Genomic DNA, 22,605 nt, shown 5'->3' with positions numbered 1-22,605 from the left:
CTCTCAAAACATATTTGCAAGTTGATTTCATTTATGAAAAAAAATGACATTTGCAATACTTCTTTTAATAATTCTACAGCTGTGCCAACATCAAAATTGTATTTGTACATTACTATACCCAATAGATTCCAACTAAATATTTGCTTTCCCCATTTTTTCAGTTCTGTGGCATAAAATGTGAAAGTCTTATATCTTTCACAGCTACTGAATTTAGAAAACAGTGTTCAATTTCTAAAACATTTATCATATTTCTGCTCCCCAGAATGTTAAAAAGAAGATGTATGGTTGCACTGAAGCTTTTTTGGCTGATGCCAAATGGATTTTGCACAACTGCATAATTTACAATGGGGGTAAGTATGGGTCTTTTCCCTAGATGACAATCACTATACCAATTGGTATATAATGGGTTGAGATTGAGTCAAGGTACTCTTCTTTTTAAACAACTAGCTAATGACCCTATAACATAAAATGTATTTGGAAAGCAAGGATTCAAAGTGAAGGATGTTTCATTTCATCTACAGTGGTCTCTGAAATCGAATAAGGTCATGCTAACTTTTTGTATTGAAACTATTCCTTGCAGATGTCTAAAAATAACTTTTATATTTTAGTACTCTTTTAAAGCAAGATTTCACTCATCCATGTTGTGGTCTTCAAATTGTTTTGTTTTATAAGAGGCTAGGATAGAAATGTGTTTCTGTCATGTCTACTGTATGGGATCTTAGTAGCTAGCACTAAAGATAATGCCACCTAAGCACTATCCTTTAAATAGCCAGAGATTTGTTTCCAAACTTCCATAGCAACATTATGTCTGACTTTAGAAATTCTAAAAAAACATTAAAAAAACATCCATTAGTAATTTTTGAAATACTTATTTAAATATTCTTTCTTTATAAAACTTTATGCACACATTAGGGTTTTTCATACCAAACAATAGGATGGTTAACTTGTGTTAAAAACACAAGGGCCTGTGTTGTAATTGTTTTAAAAACACAAGTGTTAAAACACAAGTGATAGTATTATAATATCGAGAGTTGATCACAGACAACTCTTCTTATTTTTCTTCAGGAAATCACAAGTTGACACAAACGGCAAAAGTCATAATCAAAATCTGTGAGCATGAGGTATGTATTCCTAGTTAATTTTTCTCACTATATCAATTAAAATGCAAAGATTATTTTAAAAGAGTCATGGTTGAAAGGACCATGAAAAAATCAGCAGCCTAGAGAGTTAGGCTACCATGCTGTGTATACTTACTGGGAATAACTGTCACCAAATTTTGTGACCTTGACATACGAACATAAGAATTTATTTTATGTGTTGTGTTTAATAACGTTTAATATTTTATCAGGGGAGGGTCAATGTTTATATTTTATACTGTTTTTTATTATGGTATTGAATTGTTGCCAACACTGAATCTGCTTGAGTCCCCTTCGAGGTTGAGAAGGGCAGTATACAAATACCAGAAATAAATGTGAACGTCATATATCTTTCACAGCTACAGAATTTAGAAATCAGTTTAAGAAGAGCCATAGTGGATATGATCAGTGGCTTGCCTGATCTAGTATTGCATTCTCATACTGGACAAAGAGATGCTGAATGGAAGCCCACCACAGCACAATCACCCTTTTCTGTTCTTCTGATTCCTGTGCTGGAAATATGAAAAATGTTGTAGAAATTGAAAACTGATTTTTAAATTCAGTAGCTGCGAAAGATAGAAGACTGTAATATTTTATAGACATGCTGATTAATCATTCTCCTTAATGGTGTTTTAAATTTTCTTACATTGGAAAAGAATTATTAGGATTCCACTACATATATGAAAGAGAGAGAGTTGAGAAGTATAAACACATAGAAACTTTTGCCTCATGAAGCAAGTGTGTCCCATTTCAGCTCATGTCAACACTTGAAATTTAGAGCAAGAGGCATTGATTTCATTAACAGTGTGTTCATATATTTTGTACAGCTATCATAATTTGCATGCTAACAGAATCTCAAATGAGGATTTTTAGGGTGGTTTTTGAAAACATGGTTGTAGATTTAGCACAGTAATGGGGCTATGTGCTGTATCCAACATTGCATAAAGAGAATTCTACTTTTCTTGCTGTCTTTTCCTGTCATGTTGCCACCAGTTCTTCTTCAAGGATCTAGCCTAGAATAGAAATACATTTTAGATTTTGTTTAAAACTGTATTAATCTTTACAATTAATAGTTTTTTGAGCACCTGGCTCCCTTTTAGATAAGCTGAAAACAGTCTATGCCCAAAATGTCCAGACAGTATCAAACAGCACATCTACTTTAAAAAGGAGCTTAGAGGGAGAAAAGAATGTGGCAGCACCTTTAAGAATAATGGGTTTTATTTTTGCATGACCTTTCATGGCTATAAACCCACTTCTTTGGATATGGCACTACTCTGGAAACAACAAGAATTAGTATGTTCACTGTGAAAAACTGGCAAATGTATAATTCTCTGCAATAGAAAATTATGAATGGCTGGTCGTGTTACTCCCTGGTGACAGGATAGAATAGAATAATGGTTTTATATACTCTCACACACAACTCCTGCAGTAGCTGATCTTTCTCTTTACAGATGAATGAGATTGAAGTCTGTCCAGAATGTTATTTAGCTGCTTGCCAAAAAAGAGAGAATTGGTTTTGTGAGCCTTGTGTAAGTAAAAACAAGTTGCATACATGTTCAGTTTCATAATGTTCATGTTTTTATATTTTGGCCTAATATTTTAAATCTGTGTAATCTTTTTCCAGTCCACAAATAACTTGCATACTATTGCTACATTTTATATGTGATTTGAAAATGTTCATTTCTGCATGATCTTCCTGCTTCCCAGTAGGGTCTCTGGGGAAAAATATGGAATCTATAGCTTCCAAAACTTAAAATGAGTTAACATTGTTGCTCAGATTTGCATTGTTCTTTTGTAGTCATATGTGAACATTGATGTCAAAAGTAGTGTTTTATTGTCATTGTGCATATATGTAAGTAGATACAATAACTCTTTATAGCTGATTGGTGTTACATAATGACTAAGAATTTGAGCTCCGTTCCTACTTTGCTTCCCAATTTTGCATCTTCAATATGGAAAAATATAGTAATTTCCTCCCCAGTACTGAATATGCTCCTGAAATGCCTTTTAAATGCCTTTACAAATACCAGTTTGGAAGCAAGTTTTCTAGGTTCTAGAGCAGTGGTTCTCAACTTGTGGGTCCCCAGATGTTTTAGCCTTCAACTCACAGAAATCCCAGGCTGTTTACCAGCTGTTGGGATTTCTGGGAGTTGGAGGTCAAAACATCTGGGGACCCACAGGTTGAGAACCACTTCACTAGAGCAAGGGTGCAGAAGCTTTGTCCCTCTAGATTACTGGTTCTCAACCTGTGGATCCTCAGATATTGTGGTCTTCAACTCCCAGAAATCCTAACAGCTGGTAAACTGGCTGGGATTTCTGAGAGTTGTAGACCAAAATACCTGGGGACTCACAGGTTGAGAACCACTGTTCTAGAGGAATTGGAAAAGTTTCCCTTTGTCACATTACTTCAAACGTTGAAAAATTTTCCCCGTGCTGCATGGTTTTCTTGTATTTCAATGGATATGGTGAATGTCACAGCAATGGTGATAAATATGTAATCATAATTTAAAAATTTGCCTTTGTCTAGAATTTAAACACAAGCTGAAAAAAATGGATGCTACTTAGATGTGAAGGCTGCTCATGTTTTGCATTTTTAGCTCATGCAGACCACTGTTAGTACCTTTTTGCAAAGGTCATGCATCATACTCGCACCCAAGTATCTTGAATGATACTTAGGCTGCAAATGCAGGAAATAAATAAATAAATTGAATGAGTGCCATATTGGAAGAAAAGTAGAATATATAGATGAAAATAAAGCCTTACTTGATATTTGCCAATTTTTGAACTGATTATGCAGGCAGAATCCTAAATGAGACTAGTAGCTACACCTTCATTTTTCTTACATGCCTTCCTATGAGCCCATTTAGCATAATGGGGTAATCAAAATAGAAATTTTAGTCAAGAAATCAGAAGACTAAAGTTTGAAAAGACAGTCACGAAGGAACTGGAAAATATCCTCTAATGGAAAGACATATCATTAAATAATAAAGGCAGAATCATCCAGTATTTCCTATTACTGTATATGGTAGTGAAATTTGCACAGTGAAGAAAACTGACAAGAGACAATAAATTCATTGAAGATGTGATACTGGAGAAGGGTTGTGCCAATACCATCAACTGAAACATGACAAATTAATACATCTTAGAGTAAATAAAGCCTCAATTCAGGCTGTTATACTTTGGACATATGAGACAATGTGACCCATTGGAAGAGGTGGTAATGCTTTGTAAAAAGGAAGGCAGTAGGAGAGGGGGAGATAGGACTACATGACTGAGCCAATCAAGGAAGTCATAGCCCTGTGTTGGCAAGGCCTCATCAGGCTGTGGATAATTGGGGCTCTTGGAGGTCTCTCACTCATGGAATCTCCATAAACTGAAGCTTGTTTGATTGCAAACAACAACAAACAAATGCCTTAATAAGCCTTAGTTTTAGCCACCTTCAAAAAGTGATCCAAATTTTAAATTAAGATGGATCTTGGGTAGCCTTTGATAGAGTAGTTTGAAATGAAGGTCTAATATTTATGAAGAACCTGTAAATGATAGAACAACAAGCTATACCGTCGTTTAGGAAAAAACTGCATTTTCTGTGTTTAGTAAGGGTACATGTGAATTTCAGATTATTATGACAATCCATAATAACAGTTAATCAAACATCAGGAGAGAATGCTTCTGAAACATGGTCATACATCCCCAAAAACTTACAGCAACCCAATCATATTTTTTTGCATGCAAGTAATAGAAAGTAATATGTGGCTTAACGTACATTTCATTGTGTGGTTACTGTGCACTTTCCTCTAGAGCAATCCACACCCGTTGGTCTGGGCTAAACTTAAAGGTTTCCCATTCTGGCCTGCTAAAGCACTGAGGGATAAAGATGGTCAAGTTGATGCTCGTTTCTTTGGTCAACATGACAGGTGGGAGTTCAATCAAAAGGTGGTTGAGTAGTTCACCAACCCTTTTTTGGTGTTTTATTAGATGGTAGTTGCTGTTCTATATTTTGCTTTGTGGTTCTTTTTTATTGTGAACATACAGTACATACTTCAGCCTTTTTCATACACAACTCATTGCATTTCTTATTCGCCTCTTGTCATGTTGGCAATATCCACTTACTGATCATCAAAAATGTATTAAACCAGTATCTGATTTTTATAGATACAAAATTGAGAGGATTGATTTCTTATTTCAGTTACATTTATTTTGGGTCATTATGATATTGTACAGAATATGTTCATGACAGGTACTTGGTTATCATGAAACCAAACCATGTGTTTTAATGTAAAATATGCATGATTTGTCACAAGTTCTAAAAATGTTAAGGGATAAATCCAAAGCTGTTCTCAACAACAGTTGATCTATTGGAATCAGTTGGAACTTTTATATTACTTGTGACCAGTCTCATTTATTTCAGGTGGTCTGCACTGGCTCAGGTTAACATTGGATTTAAACCTCATCCTTAAAGCAGTGGTTCTCAACCTATGGGTCTCCAGGTGTTTTGGCCTACAACTTTCAGATATTCCAGACAGTTTACCAGCTGTTAGGATTTTTGAGAGTTGAAGGCCAAAACATCTGGGGACCCACGAGTTAAAAACCACTGCCTTAAAGGATTTTGTAAGGTTGTCATATGAGAGGACATAGCAGAACTATGACATGTGAACATAAGAGATAATTCAGTTAATTACCTACAAAGTACTTCAGGCTCATCTTCTCCTGAGAGCCAGCATGGTATAATGGTTTGACCACTGAATTGTGGCCAGGGTTCAAATCCCCGCTCACTCAGAAAACACATTGGATTATTTTTAAGCAAACCACACTCTGAATAAATCTTGCCAACCCCCTCCCCCTTTCCCTGACGGTTAATCTAGGCAAGCAACAACCACAAACAAAACAATATTCTTTCCACAAACCCCCAAAATTCTTGGATGGGATGTGGTGTTGATGAATGACAGAAGTGACCCTTAACCTGAATATTTAAGACACTTTCAAGGCTGGCTGTGTAGTAAACACCAAACCCACCCAATAAAGCAGAAGATTATCTCTCTGTTTGGAATTGTCTGGAATTGTTAACATTTTCTGGATCGGATTTATCTATTAGGCTTGTACATTGGTACTAAATGTGTAGAATTATGTGAGCCATAATTAAATTTAATAGAATGCTTAAGATCCAAATTACAGTCATGGAAGGTATTTACACCAACATTAATTTTATATCTCTCTCCCACCCCTTCATTTTATTTTTTTGTATACAGGGCCTGGGTTCCAGTAAATAATTGCTACCTCATGTCTAAAGAAATACCTTTTTCCGTGAAAAAGACTAAAAGCATATTCAACAGTGCAATGCAAGAGATGGAGGTTTATGTGGAGAATATCCGTAGAAAATTTGGAGTTTTTAATTATGCACCTTTCCGGACACCATATACTCCCAATAACCAATACCAAATGTTATTAGATCCTTCAAATCCTGGTGCTGGAACTGCTAAGACTGACAAGCAAGAAAAAATAAAACTTAACTTTGATATGACGGCATCACCCAAGATTTTAATGAGCAAATCAATGCTCAGTGGTGGTACTGGACGAAGGATTTCTCTAACAGACATGCCACGTTCCCCAATGAGTACCAATTCATCTGTTCACACTGGATCTGATGTTGAACAAGACGCAGAGAAAAAAACAACCTCCAGTCACTTTAGCGCCAGTGAGGAGTCTATGGACTTCATTGATAAGAACACAGGTAAGGGAAGCCAAAATCAAGTTGCTGAATAAATTGTCATAGTCAAGCTTTATCATCAGTCAACCTTATAAATGTATAAGCTTGGAAGGAAAGAATTTAGCATTCATTATCAAAACAGGAGGTGTTTCATTGGGCTCAGGTGCAACATTGCTCTTAAGTAATCTACATAACTGTCCTGGGAACAATTATGAGATTGGTTTAGGGCCGGGAAAGTTGTGGCCCATGGTAATGGTACAGAGGCACCTGGGAGGGATTGAAAATATGATCCAGGAAGGAATCCAGAGCAATTTTTAACATTGCTAGATTGGCAATGTGCTGAGGAACTAAGAAAGTAATTTGAATATCTGGATCCATAGGAGTAGATAGGAATGTGTTTCATTGGCTTCAGGATATTTACAGGATGATATACACTGATCATTTGGGCCTGTAAGTAGGATACACTTTTTAGTCTATAGAGCAAGGAGAGAGGTCTCTATATACTTTTGTCTATATTTTTGCTTCCAAGTATAATTCTGCTCAGATAATCTAGGCAACATGATGCCCGGGGCTTCATCAATTTTGGCTAAGAGCTGTTTGTCAAAACTGTTATATGTGTCATTGAAATGAGTAACACATTGACAAGCATTGTAGATTAACAAGGTTGGGACTGGAATTCAGCATAGCTCATTTTGCCCTTCTCTGTTTTTAGTTTCTTAAATTTTCTGTTCGGAGGGAAGGAGGTATCCTATTGTCTCGTATATGCTCAAATATTGCAACAATAACAACAACAAAATATTTTGTACTGGATCAATTAATTTATCTGGCTTCATCCCCCCCCCCCCCCCCCCAGGATATGTCATAATTACAGCATTGTCACCTGACAAATCTTACTAGATCAAAGATTAGGGTTCTGCATTTGTTTGATTACAACTGCCTCTCTCTTCCTTCAGCATGCCTCAATTTTGTTTTATTCCTGCATGGTACTAATAGTGTTATAATTAGTTTGTGTGTGAAATTTACAATAATTTGTAGTTAGCTTCTTATTTTATGTAAACGTGGCTGTTGTGCATTTTTGAAAACTGTATGATTACCTCATACTTGAAGTAGAATATAAAAGTAGAATTTGGATTGTAAGAATATGGGATAATTGTTTTTGAAGAATTGATTCTGAATATGTTCAGAAGCTGCTTTCTCTTTTGGAATTCAAGATTTGCCAAATGATAAATAGTATGCATTAGTCTTTAATCTGGATGTGGAACCTATGGCTACCAGATGTTAAAATCGCCTATCGTCACTAATAATAATATATAATAGCAATAAGAAATATATATTATGTGCCTCTCCTTGCAGCTCAAGGCTGGGTACAGCATTGCTAAAACAAGGTGATAAAACATTATTAAAATACATATAACAAGATACACAGAGTTACAACCCAGCTTAACATTCATAATCTAAAATTTGAATAGGTAGGCCTGCTGGAAGAGATGGGTCTTCAGTTGCATCTTAAAATTCTGACAGCTGATTTAGCTCTTCCGACAAGTTGTTCCATAGTCTTGGGACAGCTGATGTAAAGGTCCTCTGGGTGATGGTTGCTAGTCAAGTTCTGACAGGCTGGAGTTGCCATCCCTTCAGAGGACCTAAGTGTCCAGGGAGGATTGTACAGGAGAAAGTGATCCTGTAGATAACCTGTACTCAAACTGTGTAGGACTTTCAAGGTCAACACCAACACTTTGTACTTTGCACGGAAACTAATTGGCAACCAGTGGAGTGACTGTATGTGATGTATTCATTCTTGAGTGTGCCTATAGCTAGTCTATTGTTGTGTTTTGAATGAGTTTCCAAACTTGGTACAATGTGAATCGCATTGCAGAAGTCCAACCTTGAGGTTCCCAGTGTATGCACCACCATCTTTAGCTCCTCCAATTCTAGGAAGGGGCACAGCTGGGGTATCAGCCGAAGCAAGCACTCCTAGCTGTCGCATATACCTGGGCTGACATTTCCTGAGATGGATCCAGGAGCACTCCCAAGCTGTGAACACAGTTTTTCAATAGGAGTGTAACCCCATCCAGAACGGGTTGACACACCTCCAATCATTGAAATAGCAATGATTGGGACTGATGAGAATTACAAAACAGCAACATCTTGAAATCAGTGTTTTAGTACTCGTGCTCAAACCTATGGGAGCTCAGATGTACAAAGGTATTTAATTTGTGCAGGCTTTTTTGGGCTAATCATAGGTATGGATTGCAATGCCCACCAGTTTTAGCCAAAAGCTGAGGATTGCAGTCCAGTCACATCTGGAAGGCTGCTTGATTCCCAGCAGTGATCTAGCAAGTTCAGTTGTTCATTCAAATAATATGCCTCTTTGTGACCCAAAGAAAAATTGATTGCAATAAAACCTTAATGAAACTTAAATTACTAGAATTAAGAGACGAGATCAGAAGTGGCCAAAGAAAAGGAAAATGAACATATCCTTTTAAAGTGATGAAGTTGACAAGTCTGTAGTACAGTCTGCTCTCCACATGTGCAGGTGTTAGGCACGCATAATCCCTGCATAAACTCCACTCTGCAATGTGGATGCTACAGCCCTCCATATTCATGGATCTGGCATCCACAGATTCAGGCATTCAAGATCTGAAAGTATTTTTTTTTTACAAAAAATCCAAAAGACAAACTGATTTTGCCATTTTCTATAAGGGACACCATTTCACTATGCCAGTGTATATACCAAGGATCCACCGTATTTAGTTGTTTAAGTAAGTACCTTGTATCATATGCAGAGTTGAACATTGTGATCGTGGTTTAGTTAATGTCTCTTTAATTTGCATTAATAGATGTGAATTGTGCCTTTGACGTCAAACTTTTGGGGAAAAAAATACCATTTTTTGTGTCTGTCTTTTTTCTTACATTCATTTTTCCAACAAAGTTGTTGAAGAACAGTTTTGTACTCTCAGCTTTGTTTCAAAGGACCGCGTTTCTTGTTCTCTGCTTCTCATCCCCATCAATTTGTTTTGAAAAAAAGTTCTTTCCCCACCATCTCAATGCTACATGACAAAATGCTTCTGAAATTCTATGGAATTTCAAACATAGTTTGTGCAATAATATAAAGATTTTCTGTTCAAAGGGGAGGAAAGCATGTCAAAGAAAGCTTTTTCCTTTACTATCTCATATTGTGAACCACCCCTCCCCCCTCCCTCTCTGCTTTTTAGCTTCTCCAGCAGCAACAAGAGCAGGCCAAGCTGGAAGCTTATCTGGCAGCCCCAAACCATTCTCTCCTTCAACACCCACTGCTACTAAGCATGAAAGAACATCTACTCCAGGAAGCATTCTTAATCTTAATCTAGGTGAGTTGAATTTCTCAAAAGTGGCCTCCATTTTCATCAGTGGTCTTTGCTATAAGCATGAAAAGCTTTAAAAGCAGGCACACAAAATGCAATATAAATATAACATGAAACACATAACCTTACAGATGAAATTAATTTTATATTCTACAAGCAAATAAAGCATACTAGAGGTAGGCCACAGTTTAAGTATATTTTGCTGGTAGGATTCTGAAAGCAAAATGATATCTGTAGACGCGCTGCACTACTAGAAATCAGAGGTGAGGTGGGGGAGACACAGTGAATTAAAATTAGGGCTATGGGCCATCACATTGCTATAGTGTCCAGTGAAAAAATACAACATCTAGCCCCCTCTCAACTACTCTCAAGAGTAGTTTAGTCTTGCCATTTCAAGAAGTGATCTTTCTTACTCCTTTGTTCTTTATTAGAAAAATAATAAAGAATCCATATTACTAAAACTGTATCACTGAGAACATAGCCACACAACTTTTTCCTATACTTTACACATTACTTTAATAGCTTAAATTGAATTGTTAGTCCCAACCTGAATAGAGACTTTGTACCAAAGCTATTCATTAAAAGATTGTATGAATTCATTAAAATATAGTATGTAAAGCCTGTTTAACTTTAAATATGTCTAATTCAGTGCCTGTGATGAAAATGGATAAATCATTGCAAGCCTGGTGACTTAACCCATAAAACAGATTGCTATGAATAAAATTAAGATGTGGTTAAGGTGTTTGAACTGGCAGATTCAGATTCACATCCCCCACCAAAGCATGAAACTTGTTGGATGATTTTGCTCCATTCACTGTTTCTTCACATTAGTATTCTGCGGATAAGGGAAGGGGAATAGAGCATTTATATCACCTTGAATTTATCAGCGTAAGTATGGGACATTAATGTAAAATAACCAAAGTAAATAAGTATTTTTCAGTAAAGAAGGGTTTTTCACACAAAGCAAATTAAGGAGCACTTTAGTTTAGTAATAATTTTAAATACAATGCACTCCTTCTAAATTGGAATTAAAGCACTGTGGATATTTTTTTAAGAAATCATACTTGCATGTGTTCTATATTATTGAATTCACCATCGAGGTGGGTTAATAAATTATAAATGGCTTCAGGAATCTTGGTTTAGCATTGGTCAGTAATAGAATGTAATTTAAAAAAAATTAATTCCAAGGCTAGAAGATTTCAAATGATCAAGTAGAAAAGGTAGCTTGGAAGGGGGTGATCTCACTTGCATTTAGATGGCCCTTCTATATTAGGTACCAGACATCACATACAAACTCGTCATCTGTCATAGAAAACTAAATTTCAAAGCTTTTAACCCTGGGAATTTTGCTGGGATCCATATATTGAACCATTCAGCTATAAAAAGGGGAGGGTTTTTTGTGAAAAGAAGTTCACAAAAATGAATGTAGTTGTTTCCTTCTCTGCCAAAATAAAAAATGGAGGAAGAAGGAACAAAATTATGGTTGATATTTTTCATTCTGATTATGGTTTTAAGTACAGGCATTTCACTTAAATTTAAATGTTGATTTACCAAACACCTGTAGTCATTAAATTTGTTTCAGTTTTAATGTGAATGTAGTTGAATTAGATTTTTTTTAGCTGCTTCATAGGGGTTGGCCATAGAACAAGCTTAGGGCTAGGTCTACTGACAGAGATTTAAAACAGGAGGAAAACTATTTAGTAGATGAAAGGAGAAGGAAGGGAAGACAGAATTTCCTGAGACTCGGGGAATAACTAGGGCAGTGGTTCTCAACCTGTGGGTCCCCAGGTATTTTGGCCTACAACTCCCAGAAATCCCAGCCAGTTTACCAGCTGTTAGGATTTCTGGGAGTTGAATGCCAAAACATCTGGGGACCCACAGGTTGAGAACCACTGAACTAGAGGGTTCTGAGAACAGATAGAAAAGAGATCAACTATGAAGCAACCTATTAAGGCTTAGAAAAGTGGAGAATGATAAGGAAGTAAGAAAACATCAACCAAGGTAGGGAGGAAGGGCAATAGGAAAGCATTTAGCTTTCTAGGCCTCTGAAAGGACTGGATTGACCTCCATTAAAAGAGCCCCCTGGTGGTGGCGTGGGTTAAACTGCTGAGTTGCTGAACTTGCTGATCAAAATATCAGCGGTTCTAATCCGTGGAGCGGGGTAAGCTCCTGCTGTTAGGCCCAGCTTCTGCCAACCTAGCAGTTTGAAAACATGCAAATGTGAGTAGATCAGTAGGTATCACCTTGGCAGGAAGGTAATGGTACTCCTTGCAGTCATGCTGGCCACATGACCTTGAAAGTGTCTACGGACAATGCCAGCTCTTCAGATTAGAAATGGAGATGAGCACCACCCCTCAGAGTTGGACACGATTAGACTTAATGTCAGGGGAAACCTTTACCTAACCCTCATTAAAGGTACATTGGGCCTTGTTAAGTAAGATAGTAGATCAGCCTTGCAGGGGAGGTGCATACGGTCCAGCAGTTATAGACCCCTTGCTCCCTAGATGTATTTCAGGGCAGTATTCTCAAGATACTACCAAATAATTTCATCAAAATTGTTGACTTCATAATCATTAGGTATTACTTCCCCCTATTAAAAATAATCAAAATGTTGAGACTGGGCTGCTTTTCTTTTTCTTGGTTTTGGATGCCTGCTCCCCACCTATCCAGAGGCCTGATAGAGCAGTTCAAGCCCACCTTCAAGAAAACTTAGTTCTCTTAAGGTGAGGGAAATATTTTTTTACTGGTTTCCTTCACCATTTTTCCTTCAAAGAAGAATCTCACACTTGCATGGTATTCTGCAGCAGTGAGGCTAGTTCATTCATGCAATGGAATCAAGAGATTATGCTTTTCATATGCTGCCATCATTTCAGGTTGTTGGTGAAACTAACATTTCAATATTCTCTCACAAAACAAAAACCTGATTGCCTTAGAACTCTAGCAGAGCAGCTACTGAAGTTGTCCTGTACTTGGAACAAAAATGAGAATAAAAGCAATAGAAATATAGCACTAACTTACTAAATTCCATTCATTTCGATAGATTTGTCTACCTGAGATTAGTAATTGGGTTTAACCCTCAAATCCCTATTAAAATTTTGTAATTGATGGAGTTTGGCGAGACCAACTTACATATTGCTAGGGTGGTAGGTGTTGGGAGAGAAGGAGGGGGGGGGGGTACAAACCAGTGATAACCCCTAATTGTTTTAGAAAGGTAGACTTCTTGTTGTTGTCAGTTCATACTTTGCTTCATGACAGCCTTTTTCAACACGACAGGTTTGGGGATAACAAATTGCAGCACCCCAGCAGTTGGATTTGTAGTCCAAGAATTCCAGGTTGGGGAAAGCGTTTATAAAAAGAGTCAATTTAAAGGAGGAAAGAAGAAACTGTGTTACTGGGGCAATCGTTTCAATCATAGTAACCTATGAATTGAATTCTATTTTTCACACCCCTAACTAAAGTCTTGACAAATAAGGCTTTTTGTTCCAAACTTTGGTTTACGTCAGTTTTAGTTGTTCAAGTGAACAATCTTCAAGGAGTCCTTTAAAAATAATTTGGTCAATCTTCGCTAAATTTAATGGCTGGATTTGGTGAGAGCTCTAACATAGGCTTTGACAAGTCATTATGTTCAAGTGTAGCTTTACATAATTTCCACAATGGCATAATCAAGGATATTGATTGTACTTGAATTGAACTCTCTCTCTCAGCAGCAGTAGACAGTGTGGCTTGTGCTCATTGGCTGCAATTCTGTAGTTGGTTACACTGATTAATTCCTATTCACCGTATTGGCATTCGAAGGAAGCTAATTGTTCATGGGATTTCACCCATGCCACCAAATTGCAGTTTAACGTAGTAGTCAACAGTTAAAATGTACAAAATTTGTTATTGTGGAATTTTAGTGTTTTTTTCTTGAAGTGCTCATTTTTTGTTTCAACCTAATGCATTTTATTTAATGTTCTAGATCGCAGTAAAGCTGAGATGGACTTAAAAGAGTTAAGTGAATCAGTACAGCAGCAATCCACACCTGTGCCATTGATTTCACCGAAGCGGCAAATTCGCAGCAGATTTCAGCTTAATCTCGATAAGACGATAGAGAGCTGTAAAGCACAGCTAGGTAGGCAACACCATTTAAAATATGATCTGTTACATAGGCTTTTAAAGTTGGGATATATTATATATTTTGATAGTATAATAGGGGGCGGGGAGAAGTTCCTAAACATATGGTGTGCCCCTATTGATTATTATTGGATGGGCAGTTTTGGCAGATCCACGAGTACTTTTGTTCCTTAGGAACACACTATGGACTAAATTCCCTCCATACGTGAAGTTTTGTGGGGGTATGACAGGAATTTATTTGTATTAAGAAGTATTTGTTAAGCACTTCCGTATAAAAATTACAAAACAATGTGCAAAAATATTTAAATATATCTACATTGTTCAGTTGGATAAATGCATGTTTATCTTTAGGAAAGCTGGCATAAATTTGTTTTTATTTAAAATGTGCATAAGAATAGAAACTCAGTGCATGTCTGATACCAGAAGGAAGAATACTTGGAATAATGGGCACCACTGTACACAATGTTGTTCTCCAGACAACAGTGGATCTCAGGTGTGCGTGGTTTCACACACCTGGAACACTTTTACAGATGACTTAAAGCATTGAGGTGGTCTAGATAGGAGAACTAAGTCCCAAGGGGTTTTTATTATTATTTAGAAATATCTTAAACTGTATTCACAATTTGGAAGCTAGTACAACTCCTTCAAAGAGGTATTATATATTACCTGTAGTGTCATCCTGAAAGCTAGAGTGCTGTAGTAGTTTAAGCATTGGATTAAGTCTCTGAGTCTACATCTTCACTCCACCAGGGAAACCGACTGAGTGACTGTGAGCAATTCATTCTCTCAGCCTCAGAAGAAATCTTGCCATGAAAACCCTGTGATAGGTTCAACTTAGGGACTCCATAAGTTGGAAACTACTTGAAGGCACACAATAAAAACATTTGCAATTCTTCTAAACCCGTTTTAATAGTACACTACAGTAGTTTCCCCTCAAGGTTAGGGCTAGGAAAAAAGCATATTAAGTAGTTTAAGTTGAAGTTAGAGAGAAAACTGAAACAGTTAAAACTTGTACAATAATTTCTGTCAGTATAATGCTACTCTTTTCTAAATAGGGATAAATGAAATATCTGAAGATGTGGCAGTAGAACATAGTGATTCAGAGGATTCCGAAAAGTCGGAATCCAGTGATAGTGAATACATCAGTGACGATGAGCAGAAATCCAAGAACGATCAGGAAGAAGAAGATAAAGACGGTGCAAGAAATGACAAGGAAAACTTGGCTGCGAAAAAAAAGCCAAAGCCATCGACTCCAAATGAAGAAAAAGAAGAAATTAAAAGTTCAGGCTCAGTGGCTGAGAAAACAGATACTCCTGTCAAAGACAAGGCAACTGCAGACTCTGATAAAGATATTTCTGAAAAAGGGAAAAATTTGTCCCATCCCACAAAGGAGAGGCTAAAAGGTAAAGATGAGACAGACTCTCCAACAGTACATCTTGGTCTGGACTCTGATTCAGAAAGTGAGCTTGTAATTGACCTTGGAGAAGACCAGTGTGGACGTGAGGGACGGAAAAACAGAAAAGAACCCAAGGAATTGCCTCCTAAGCAGGAAGGTAGGATACATCTTCTCTTCTGTTAATTTCAGCCACCAATGTAGTAAGCATCTTTCTGTGTTGCCCAAGATACAGACACCTTTTGTTGGTCCTTGTAATCCTCATATCACATGAGAGGGGAGTTATTTATTTTTTATTTATTAAAATATTTTATTCCACTTTCTATCATGAGATCTCAGGGCAGCATATAATTAAAACTGTGTAACCAATTTAAGAAATTCTAAATAAAAATGAGAAATAATTTTAATAGGATTTTTAAAGTAGTTGAAATTGCAGAGAAGACTGAAACAGTTAAAACATGTACAGGTATGCTTTAAAGAGCTGTGCTTTAATTTAGCACCTAAAAGAAATTAGCATTGGTGCTCATTGGGTCTCCAGACATTCCATTGCTATAAGTACAAAACAACCTTGTCCTTGTCTCCATGTGTTGTTTTTTTCTGTTGGACATAGTATATCTCAGGGTAGTTGTAAACCGCCCTGAGTCCCTTTTGGGAGAGGGGGTGGAATTTATTTATTTATCATGTTAGGGGCAGACCAAACAATTGCATTGCATTTTTTAACAAACAAACAAACAAAACACAAAGTTTGCAAGCTTGGTAGTTGTTTAAATGTCCTTTGACCAGTAGCTGGCCACTTGGAGTGTCTCTGGTGTTGCTGCAAGAAGGTGCATGTGGCAGGGCTCAGGTTGCATTGCAGCAGGTGGTCTGTAGTTTGCTCTTCTCCCCACTCGCATGTCATGGATTCCACTTTGTAGCCCCATTTCTTAAGGTTGGCTCTGTATCTCGTGGTGCCAGAGCACAGTCTGTTCAGTGCCTTCCAAGTCACTCAGTTTTCTGTGTGCCCAGGGGGGAGTCTCTCATTTGGCATCAGCCATTGGTTGAGGTTCTGGGTTTGAGTCTGCCACTTTTGGACTCTCGCTTGCTGATGTGTCCCAGTGAATGTCTCTGTAGATCTTAGAAAACTATTTCTTGATTTAAGTCATTGACATGCTGGCTGATATCCAAACGGGGGATGAGCTGGAGATGTCACTGCCTTGGTCCTTTCACTATTGGTTGCTACTTCCCAGCGGATGTCGGGTGGTGCAATACCGGCTAAACAGTGTAATTTCTCCAGTGGTGTAGCCCATGATCATACGGCATGTCTTATTAAGAGCCACATCTACTGTTTTAGAGGGGTGAGATGTGTTCCACACCGGGCATGCATACTCAGCAGCAGAGTAGCATAGCGCAAGGGCAGATGTCTTCACTGTGCCTGGTTGTGATCCCCAGGTTGTGCCAGTCAGCTTTCGTATGATATTATTTCTAGCACCCACTTTTTGCTTGGGGGTGGGATACAAATAACATTTATATATATTCCCGAGTAGAGAAAGACCTAACAATCTGTATTTTATTTGTTGGGTTGGTCCTCCAATTCTCTCCTATAGGCAGGGATTATAAAAACAAAATATCTCCCAGGCACCATGTGGCTGGGGCCAATCCCTCAAAAGTCTTGTTCCTGCCTTCTACTCCTGCAGGACGTGCTCGCCTGAGCCATTCAGCTAAGCACCTGTTCTTTCCAGAAAGGGGGGGGGGGGGGCAATCTCCATCCATCAAGTGCTTACACAATTCCCAGACTTGAGAACCACTGATCCATAGAGCCTTTCTCTCACCAGGATTCAGCCCCCATCTGCCCATTACAGAATGCATGCATTTGGAGTGGCATCAGCTGACTGAAATGGAAAGTAGAACTTGTCATTGAAATATATTGAAATATACAGAACAAAGATATTTATTTATCATATCAGAAGTGAACCGAGGATAAAGTTGTAATGTATTTAAAAACCACAATGTTTAAAATCTTGGCTTTATTAAATGCCCTTTGGCTAGTAGCTGGCCACTTGGAGTGTCTCTGGTGTTGCTATAAGAAGATCCTCCATTATGCATATGGCAGGGCTCAGACTACATTGTAATAGGTGGTCTGTGGTTTTCTCTTCTCCACACAAGATATTGTGGGCTCCACTTTGTAGCCCCATTTCTTAAGGTTAGCTCTGCATCTCGTGGTGTCAGAGCGCAGTCTGTTCAGCACCTTCCAAGTCACCCAGTCTTCTGTGTTCTCAGGAGGGAGTCTCCCGGTATTAGCGACTGATCAACGTGCAGGGTTTTAGCCTGCCACTTTTGCACTCCCACTTGCTGAGGTGTTCCTATGAGTATCTCTGTAGATCTTAGAAAACTATTTCTTGATTTAAGGTGTTGGCATGCTGTTTGATATCCAAATGGGGTGAGCCGGAGATGTCACTGCATTGGTCCTTTCATTATTGGCCAATTAAAACACAGGACACGAGTTTAAAATTCATGATTAAAACTGGTTGGTTAGGCCTGTGGAAGAGAGAGATTTTAAAATTCCAAAAAGACACTTGATGGCTATTCCACTTACGAACTTAGTTGGAGATCCATTACTTTTCGTTACCTGCCAGTAAGCTTAATATGAATATCTATACACAGATTATTAGATTAAATGATAATCCAGGGCAACTCTGTTCTATATTTTTTCTTAAAATTTACAAAGAAAATGCAGCATAAATGGTAACTTCATGGCCAGTGAATCCAATCTGGACATGTTTCTTTTTGAAATTAGCATTGCCCAGTTAGTCCAATGGTGCCTGTTGCAGTAGATTGCTGGAACTTTAATAAGACAAGAAGGCAGTTTCATGTTTAATAATAAAATAAATAATACTCATGATAATATTCCAGGATCTACATATTACCTTACTCTGTAAAGCAAAAGGAAAGGGCCAACTCATATAAGACATATGAATGATGTGAAAGCATCAATACTGTTGAATGATCAGCCTGAATAGTTCAGGAATAGTAATGGAAGTACTACTGGAGATGGAAGTACTAGAACAAAAGGTTATGAATAGCTTGCCACACATCCAAATAGGTAAGACCTTAAAGCAAATGTATGCATGGCGAAATTCCCCTTTTACTAGCTTTTGCTGGGTTATATTTTCTTTGCAGGCCCAAAGATAACTTTTGCAGCTGTAGCACTTATAAATTGCCTTCCAAAGTCAGCTGTGAACGATACAACTTTTGCCTCATAGAAAAGTATCAGTTGTGCGTATATGGGTATATGTATTACATGACATCTGTTCCCATTTCCTTTCACTAACTGGACAATATAGTAACTGAATTATTGGTAAAAATTATTGTTGTGGTTTTCCTTCTCATTTAGCTGCTTCTAAAACGGCACCTTCCTCAGCTGTGAGTAGCCAACCTCCTGCTGAAACTCAGGTGCTTACTCGATCGGCATCCCAAACCCCTCCAGCTGGTGTCACGGCCACAACTAGCACTACTTCCACAGCCAGCACTCCAGCTGCAGCCACAGGGAGCCCAGTGAAAAAGCAGAGGCCGCTCCTACCAAAGGAAACTGCCCCAGCTGTCCAGCGGGTAGTCTGGAATTCTTCAAACAAATTTCAGACTTCTTCCCAGAAATGGCATATGCAGAAAGTGCAAAGGCAGCAACAGCAGCAGCAGAATCAGCAGCAACAGCCTCAGTCTTCCCAAGGAACAAGATACCAGACAAGGCAGGCAGTGAAAGGTATTCAGCACCTTTCCTAGTGCATTACCACTGCTGCAGTGGTTATTGTATTTAAGAACGTCACATTATTTGTTATTTTATAAATACCTGAAAATGCACATCATTTGGATTTGAATAGTTGAGCAGAGATTTGAACTCTAGTTCCCATGGTTGTAGTCCAGTATTCAAATCACTATATCATACTGACTTTTAAGTTTCTAAATAACTTGCCTTAAATTTTGATGCTCTAGCACAGGGGCCCTCAAACTTTTTAAACAGAGGGCCGGGTCACAGTCCCCCAGACTGTTGGGAGGGCTGGATTATAATTTGAAAAAACAAAAACATGAATTCCTATGCAAACTGCAAATATCTCATTTGTAATGCCAAAAATACCCCCTTAAAATAATACAATAATTAAAATGAAGAACAATTTTAACAAATACAACCTTATTAGTATTTCAATGGGAAGTGTGGGCCTGCTTTTGGCTGATGAGATAGGATTGTTGTTGTTGTGTGCTTTCAAGTCATTTTAGACTTCAGTTGACTCTGAGCGAGGGCCTTAGTTTGAGGACCCCTGCTCTAGCATATATAAACAGCTGTGGCCGCATCATGTCACAAAGCATGATACATCACCATTTGTGTGACATCATACACAAATCCATCAATCCATCAGATATTTAGGTTTGGTTTAGGTTTGAGCAATTTATATCACTTGGGTTTTTTATTTTTCAAATGCACCAAATATATAGTGATCACGTTGGATTTATTTTGTATCCTTAGCTGTGCAGCAAAAGGAAATTACTCAGAGTACTTCCACATCTACCATCACCTTGGTTACAAGCACCCAACCTGTTTCTATAGTAACCAGTTCTGGATCAGCAAGTACACTCTCATCTTCACTTAATACAGACTTGCCGATAGCAACAGCTTCAGCAGATGTGGCTGCAGATATTGCTAAGTATACTAGTAAAGTAAGTTTGAAAACATCAAGACTTTTCCTACAAGCTTATGTTTGAAGTTAATACATTGACTAATATGCAACAGAACCTGTTAGCCACTCTTTTAAGTGGTATTCCCATGCTTTTATGTGGATAGAGTTAACCTTTAAGTGCACAGAACATTTACAGCCATATTTCAAACTGGCAGCTAATGTGCAGCTAGACTCAATAATTTTTTCCCCTGTCTTTGTTTTCCAAAAAGATAAGCTTGAGGTTTGAGACAGGGTTGGAAAAAATCCAAATGCTGCTCACCTAAATGTGTGTCTGTTTAGCCTGCCTGATATTTCCTGGATATATCTCAATATTACTAGCCCCATAAACTTTGACATAACTATATATAGCTATTTCTTTAGTATTATTCATATATACAGTTCACTAGAGAAACATTTGCAACCCCCCCCCCCCCCAAATGAATGGCTATTCCAAGCATTTGTATTGAATATAAGTTGACCAGGCCAAAATCTTAGTGGAAAATATGATTTTATGGCAGAGGTCCAATGAAAGAAAGAGATGGAACCAACCAAGGGCTCTGGAATGAGGAAAATTATTTTATTCTCCACAGCCTAAGATTGTATTATCACCTTCATAGAAAAATAGCAACCTCAAACAACAGTTTTTAAACCATGCACTTCCTGGGTCAGAGGGGTCTTGTTGAAGAGTAGCAATAGTTGCTTTTCACACCATCTGGATTAACTTATACATGGGGGAGCCTGAAGAATGCAGCATGCCTGTCATTTTGAATGCTTGGGTACAATTCATAAAAGTTTAGAGCTACACATGCTCCCCTCCCCCCTTCAGTCCTATAAAGGGGTTCAATCCATTTTGCTACCTCATAAATGATGTTGTTTCAGCATTTGGCATTGTAGGTGCTTTGATAGATTCCCAGAGTGCACTCATTCAGACTCTAAAAAATGAAAGTAAATGGTTGTGCAAATAATTTTTGTTTTTTGATGCCTGCTTCTTAAACTGTGGATCCCAACTGCTAATGGCTTCTCCTTAGTTCAGTATTGGGGTCATGAAAAAATTGGCAATAGTAAACGGTTTCTGAACACCTCCCTTTTACTCAAATCTGTTAGCAACAACGTGCAGTGGTTATTGTGGACTCCGCAGAAAATGCTTCAACTGTGCTCTGCAAAAGGAAAATCAGCCTGTTTAGCAAGCTTTGCAAATGTTGATTTATTATTGGTAAATATTTAATTTATACCCATTTTATATGTCTACATACTTGGGATCATGTAAAAAAAATCATGCAGAAAGGGGTTGTGAATGGAAAACGTTTAAGATGGCCTGGTCTGATGTATGCAAGCAAAAAACTTTGAATTTTGATTGCCATTTTTATACTTGACTAGTATAGTGATGCCAGTAGGGTATTGTGAGACCCACCATAGGAATTTTATTTGAATGCTCAAATTTATTACAAGCACATGTCAAAATTGCAATATAACACAATGTGGAGAGAATGTATAGATTCCAGATTGAGCAACAATGTGATAAGCCACACGTCATCCAAATGACTGGCCATTGACACAACATATGTTGCAATGGTTTTCCATGATAACTTGGTATTCTAAGCAGTTCAGTGCTGCATACAAATCCAAGACATCTGTAAATAAAATATGCACATTTATGTATATTTTTAGTGGTCCTGAGGGCATTTTTTATTTTTTGCTTGATTCTTGCAAATTTATTTATGGAAAGATTAGGAGCAGACCTTTGAGAAAGGTATAGCAGAGATCCTATATATAACTGAGTACAAAATTTCCAGTTGGGTTATCCACTTCTGTCCATGATAAATGGAACACAGAAGTTGTAGGTGCCAACATAATGTGACATGCAGTGTGGTTTGCTGGGTTCCTTTTGTAATTATATCCTATATAGAAAATTGTTAATATGAGATTTACAAAATCTATTCAAAGAAAAGAAATATATGCCAGTCCTTTTTATCATGCTTGATGTAAGCAAAAATTAAGGCACTTTCCCAGAATAAAGACATTTTAAAAGTAAACCCACATTTAATTTATTCATAAACTTCTTTTAACAGATGATGGATGCCATAAAAGGAACAATGACTGAAATATACAATGATCTTTCAAAAAATACCACTGGAAGCACAATTGCTGAGGTTAGTATCTCTTGCCATCAGCAGTTCACCTTTCTTTTTTAAAAAACACAAATACAATATTTTAAATACACATAGAACTCTAC

General features: G+C 37.6%; 1 protein-coding gene across 7 annotated transcripts in view; it reads left to right on the top strand.

Annotated features, from left to right (window-relative positions):
• Window positions 1–22,605, top strand: part of ZMYND8 (zinc finger MYND-type containing 8) — an 84,254-nt gene that overhangs the window by 52,971 nt on the left and 8,678 nt on the right. For 6 of the 7 annotated variants that reach the window (XM_060772164.2, XM_060772161.2, XM_060772162.2 and 3 more), the window contains 11 exons: window positions 263–350; window positions 1,066–1,121; window positions 2,588–2,665; window positions 4,935–5,050; window positions 6,383–6,864; window positions 10,053–10,187; window positions 14,140–14,292; window positions 15,350–15,847; window positions 19,058–19,423; window positions 20,183–20,373; window positions 22,442–22,522. In XM_060772164.2, the coding sequence (XP_060628147.1) occupies window positions 263–350; window positions 1,066–1,121; window positions 2,588–2,665; window positions 4,935–5,050; window positions 6,383–6,864; window positions 10,053–10,187; window positions 14,140–14,292; window positions 15,350–15,847; window positions 19,058–19,423; window positions 20,183–20,373; window positions 22,442–22,522 (2,244 nt within the window). Of the gene's footprint in view, window positions 1–262; window positions 351–1,065; window positions 1,122–2,587; window positions 2,666–4,934; window positions 5,051–6,382; window positions 6,865–10,052; window positions 10,188–12,851; window positions 12,905–14,139; window positions 14,293–15,349; window positions 15,848–19,057; window positions 19,424–20,182; window positions 20,374–22,441; window positions 22,523–22,605 lie in introns of those variants that run through there. The other variant, XM_067468177.1, reaches the window with a different exon arrangement.

Source organism: Anolis sagrei, chromosome 4 (assembly GCF_037176765.1).
Source record: "Anolis sagrei isolate rAnoSag1 chromosome 4, rAnoSag1.mat, whole genome shotgun sequence".
Lineage (NCBI taxonomy): Eukaryota > Metazoa > Chordata > Lepidosauria > Squamata > Dactyloidae > Anolis > Anolis sagrei.
The sequence above is the reverse complement of the archived record's forward strand: the minus strand, read 5'-3'. Positions and strand labels throughout refer to the sequence as shown.